This window comes from Pantherophis guttatus, chromosome 14, assembly GCF_059756535.1.
Source record: "Pantherophis guttatus breed Tessera chromosome 14, ASM5975653v1, whole genome shotgun sequence".
NCBI classification, from domain to species: Eukaryota; Metazoa; Chordata; class Lepidosauria; order Squamata; family Colubridae; genus Pantherophis; species Pantherophis guttatus.
In genome coordinates, this window is record NC_142076.1 from 368914 (window position 1) to 374913 (window position 6000).

Consider the following 6000-nt stretch of genomic DNA (forward strand, 5'->3'; position numbering starts at 1 on the left):
CCACGCTGGGTTGGACTGCCAAGTTGGAAAGGTTGGGGACTGCTCCATTAAGACACCTAGATCTCTCTCACAGTTACTATTGTAGAGCCAAGTACCACCTATTCTGAACCAACACATTTTATTTTTCCAGATTAACTGCAGAACCTTAATTTTCCAAACTGCATCTTGTTGACAGCTCAAGTCTATCAAAATTCTTCACTTTATCAAAAAAGAATATATGGCTTGTCTGGCATGATCAGTTTTTAACAAACCCATGCTGGTTTCTAGTAATCACCTTGTTCATTCTAGGTGTTCACAAATCCTCTGCTTGATTATCTTTTTCAGAATTTTCCCAGGTATTGATGTCAAGCTGATTGGCCTATAATTTCCTGGATCCATTTCCCTTTTGAAGATTTGTACCACGTCAACTCTTTTCCAGTCCTCTGGTAGTTCCCCTGTGTTACAAGAGCTCTGAGATTACACTCAGTGTAATCTGACTCCGAGATTACGTCTGTCAGCTCCTTCAGAGCCCTGGGATGCAGACCATCTGGTCCAGGGTGGATAGGTTGGGCTTTTTCTTCCTTTTGCATAAAGGAATTGAGCATTCCTGCTTTCTCTCTGCTGCCAGTCACCTTCTTGCCATCTGCTTAATGGACCTATTGTTTCCTTGACTTCCTTTTTGTGCCTTACATATTAAAAGAAACACCTTTTTGTTATTTTTGGCATTAGTTGCAAATTTAGCTCATTCTGGACCTTAGCTTTCCTGAATCCCTCTTTGCAGATTTGGGCTATTTGTTTTAGTTATGTGCCTCTCTTTCCATTTTTTATATTTGACCTTTTTGCCCCCTAATTTGTCAGAGCGCTCTTTGTGCAACCAGGCTGGTCTTGTAGTTCCCCCCCCCAAACTCTGCTTCAAGTGGGAGATTGAACAGGTTCCTGACCAATTTAGCTGACACCTTTGTCATCCAAAAGGTAGAGCAGGGAACTAGAGCATCAACTATTCTAGTCTTAATTCTTACTAACAGAGAAGAAATATAGAGAGGGTTGAAGTTGCAGGAACTTTGGGTGAGAATGACCGTGTCATGTTGGAATTCAATTGACACAAGCAATTTAAACATAATCAAACCAGTGTCTTAGACTTTAAAAGGGCTGATTTCAACAAAACTTAGAGAGAACTTCAGGAAGGATTCCATAGATGAAAATTTTAAGGAGAAAAACAACTCAAGAAGTTTGTGAAGCTGAAAAATTTGATTATAAAAGTCCAGGCCAACACAATACTACTGAAAAAGAAATTCAAAAAGAAACCAGCTTGCACAAAGAACTTTATGATAAACTGAAAGACAAAGGATAAGTATAAAAAATGGAAAGAGAGACACATAGCTAAGGCAGAATACCAGCATATAGTCTGAATTTGCAAAGATGAAGCTAAGGCTCAGAGTGAACTAAGTCTGGCAACAAATGTCAAAATAATAATAATTTAAAAATTTCTTTCAACATGTAAAAAAAAAAGAAAAAGGTCAAGGAAATAATATTTTCATTAATGGGAGAAGATGGCAAGGAAGCGATGGGGAACAGGGAGGAAGTAGAGCTGCTTAATTCATTTTTCATTCAAAAAGAAAAAATAGCCCAACCTACCAGAAAAAGACAGACTAGGAATAAATTTAAATAGTTAAATTTAAATAGAAAATAGTAAGAGAACACCTGCCTACCAGCACTGGGATTCAGCCAGTTCGCACCATTTCAGGAGAACCGGTTGTTAACTTTCTGAGCAGTTTGGCAAAGTAGTTGTTGGAAGAAATCATTAGGGAAGAGAACCGGTTGTTAAATTACTTGAATCCCACCACTGTTGTCCACTCTAGATGTTCAAATCACAAGGACCAGGTGGTTTATATCCCAGACTTCTGAAGAAGTTGGCAGTCATGATCTTGGAAACATTGAACCATATCTTTCAAAGATCTTGGAACACCAACCAGAAGACTGGAAAAAGCTGATGTGGTTTTCATCTTCAAAAAAGGAAGAACTAAATCCAGGAAACTACTGATCACTCAGCCTGACATCAATACCTGGGAAAATCCTGGAAAATTAAGCAACAGATCTGCCAACACCTAGAAGCAAGCCAGGTTATAACCAGAAGCCAAGATGGGTTTGTTAAAAACAGATCATGCCAAACAAATCTCATTTCATTCTTTGAAAAAGGATTTAACTGATAAACCAGCAAAATGCTGTGGAAATAGTATACTTGGATTTCAGTAAAGCATCTGGCAAAGTAGTCCACAACCTACTACTTGGTAAGTTAGAAAAATGTGGGATAGACAGCATCACCACCAGATGGATTCATAGCTGGATGACAAATAACACTCATTATGTAGTCCTTAATAGTATTACATCTACATGGAAGAAAGTAACAGTGAGGTACCCCAAGGTTTTGTCACTACTCTTCAATATGTTCATAAGAGAGAACAGAAGGGGAACTCATCAAATTTGCAGATGACACCAAGCTGGCAGGAATAGCCCCAGAACGTAGGCTCAAGATCCAGAAGAATCTTAACAGACTTGAACACTGGGTGTTCAATGGTGAGAAAAAATATAGTTTTGCATTTAGACAAGAAAAACAAATGTATAAAATGTATAAAATAGGTGGAACGTGGCTCAATACTGGTAACCGTGAGAGGAATCTTGCAGTGTGCAGCAACAGTCAAAAAAACCAAGACAACCACAGGCTGCATTAACACAGGAATAGAACCGAGGTCACGTGAAGTATTAGTAACACTTTATAATGCTTTAGTAAGACTACACTTGGAATACTGCATTCAGTTTTGATCAGCACAATATAAAAAAGACATTGAGACTCTGGAAAGAGTGCAGAGAAGAGCAACAAAGAGGATCTCGTGAAAAGGAGCGGGGCGACAGGATAGCAGTGTTCCTATATTTGAGGTGCTGCCACAAAGAAGAGGGGCTCAACCTATTTTCCAAAGCACCAGAAGCACCAAAGAAGCAACAGATGGAAACTAGTCAAGGAGAAAAGATACCTAGAATTAAGGAAAACTTTCCTGATAGTGAGAACAATTAACAGTGAACAACTTTATTCCAGAAATTGTGGGGGCTCCATTGCTGGAGGTTTGTAAGAACAGATTGAACAGGGGATTGGACACTAAAAGGTCCCTTCCAACTCTGTTATTCTGTTATTCCTTCCAACAAGAAACAGTGAAATCCTTCTGTGATTATTCAAGGGAAAATTCATCCTTACACTGGATATTTAATGCCAAACTCCCAAACAGAAAGCCAAATTTATTCCAATCTACTGCATGGATCCTCAAGACAGTGTAGAATTGACCATAGGTATACTTTACAATGATGGAATCCGATATGAAAGAGTTGAATTATTGGAGAAACTACTATGACAATGAAACATTTCTCTGAAATGGTATATAGGGTTTCCTCCCTGAGCAGGGGGTTGGTCCTTTCCAGCTATTCCTATTATACTCGATTATTTCCCTTCAACTTTCAAAAGAACAAATTTGAGACATGCCTAAAGCTTCCATTCACATTGATCCTAACCAGAGAGCAACATTTAAACATGAAAGAAGATTTATGCACAAATTGCCAAATGAGTTGTCAGCAACACCGAAAGGGAACCAAGATTCACATTATGTTGAAAACAGGGCCGGATTTTCCTATAGGCTAACTAGGCTTCAGCCTAGGGCCTCAAGATCAAGAGGGGCCTACATTCAAATTGTTAGCAAAATTAAAATTACACTTTCACTATAGGTGAAAGGGCCTCATAAGTGGAATAGCCTAGGGCCTCTTTTCATCTAAATCCGGCCCTGGTTGAAAGAATAAGGGGCTGGTTTTCAAATGATTTCAGAATCCCATCACTCCTAAGACAACTTTCAGGACCTTCTTTCCTCTTGGAGATTAAGGCTGGCATCATTAGCTCCTAATAATAAACAAGAAGCTAATGGCAATGCATTGCTATGTGTATCAAATAATCAACAATGAGACGAGTGTGTCTATTCCAACAACAACATACAAAAGCTTGACTGAAGCCTTGAATGAGGAAGATCTTAAAAAAATTAGAAGGTGCATCGTTCTCTCTTCAACATTTGTTGATGGACCAAGACATTCGATGAGCAATGTCAAGTTGCCATAATGTGGCAGAAATGTGGCAATGCTTCATTTCTCATTATTAATTTTAAAACCATAGTAATTAACAGTAATCCACCTGTGGTCATTCTGTTTCTCTGCTTAGGTAAGGAAATATCTCTGAAAAATTGACCCAATGGGTCACAGTTGTCTAATCTATCAATATCACTGTGAGGATGTAATGCATGGTCAATAGTTAAGAGTTTTCTTATTTTTTAGTCCCAATGTCCATTTCATTCCAGCAAATAATTTCAGCAAGGTATCACAGGTATCGACAGCTTTGAATTATTTTTAGCACTTTTCCACTCTTTGGATATATTCTTTACTAATCCCAATTTTAACTTGTCCATGCTTGATGCTATCCAACTGTAAAATGCCCGGGTATTTGTAGGCTTCATTCCATTAGCTCCTGGGTATTTGGCCACAGCATTTCAATTCCATTTACCACACTTTATTGCTACTGTAGCCCATTTCTCTAGGCTAAGTTTCATAGCTGTACTAAAAATTCATATAGTGTTTGTCAATGACTGGATTTTTATTTCTGATCTTATTTGTTTCTGCAAGGGCCCAAGAAGCAAGACTGAGCTCTGAAAATGCACCTTCTGCTACGTGACCTTTTGGCTTATTGTTTCAACCAGGCACCACCTATTCAAGTTCATCTCTGCAAATGAAGAGCTCAGCAAATAAAAATGAATAAATCTAGTGTCTGAGAATGAAATACAAGAATTGTTTGATCCTACTTTTTTAATCTCCAAAATAGAAGCACACACCCACAGATGCAGTTTTAGAGGGTTACGCTCATGAGGAGAAAATGGAGACATCTACACACAATAAATTATTATTGAAAATTTATCTACACAGGTAGAGAGGTAAACAAGAAAGAGACACCCTTAGCTACTATTACCCTTAACAGAGATAAAAACATGGTCCCCAACCCCTGGGTCACGGCCCGCTAATGGGCCTTTAGGTAGTGCGCACACTCTCCATTTGTACAAGCAGTGGGCATTAGTGCCACCACTTGTGGCAGACAAGTGTGCATGTCTGCCGTTTGCACAGACCCATCCCCTCTCCCCACAGCTGGTCCACCAAGCCAGACAGGTTGAGGAACTCTGTCCCAGGGTTACCAGGCATCTGAAGAAGCAAAGAAGGGTGTGGACAGTTGGAAAGAAAGAAATGGAGGGAAAGGACACACTCCATTGTTGAACTTTCTTGGCAACAATGAATTTAGGCCTTCGTATATATGGTATTGCTTTTCCAGTATCTGAATTTGGTTTTTTTCTATCACAATATTTTTCCAGCCAATCTTTGTTTTGAAGAACATACACTAGGGATGTCATGTGATCTACATACGCTGCTGATCATAGAGTTAAAGGGGTTGGATTGAATCTTGAATGCCAGAATCAGATTAAACAATTTAAATCTGTTAAGTCTGTTCACAAGGAGGAAAAGAAAGAAGTACTAAACAATACACAAAAACTTGATTGGCTGCTGTTGTGAAAACAGTCCAACTGCCTTCAACAAACAAACAGTTGCAGATGGGTCAGGAATTTGCTGGGGTGGGATGGGATGGGATGGGATAGGTGGCAGGGACCTTGGAGGTTTTCTAGTCCAGCCTGCTGCTCCAACTGGAGACCTTATACCTTGATGAACCTTTTCAGCACAGAGTGCTGAAACGGAGGTGTGCATGTGCACCTGCACATGCATACTGGAAACTGGAAGAGCAGCCACCCAGGGCACATGCTGATCTGTCCCCGTCTACACACACACACACAAACACAGCCAGCCGAGGGTTAAGGAAACACTTTGGCACACACCCAGGTCTTATCTCCAATTTGGCAGCGATTTACACACCGTCTGCCAAGTGCGTTTATTTCCACA

The 6000-nt window shown here is 39.6% G+C and overlaps 1 protein-coding gene across 1 annotated transcript in view; it reads left to right on the forward strand.

The window, feature by feature from the left end:
* The window catches only part of MSLN (mesothelin), a 29707-nt gene extending 24865 nt beyond the window's left edge, over positions 1-4842 (forward strand). Inside the window, exon 14 of the mRNA XM_034420695.3 lies at positions 4687-4842. Within this exon, the coding sequence (XP_034276586.2) occupies positions 4687-4706 (20 nt within the window). The 3' untranslated portion in view covers positions 4707-4842. The remainder of the gene's footprint in view (positions 1-4686) is intronic.
* The last annotated feature ends 1158 nt before the right edge of the window (positions 4843-6000 follow it).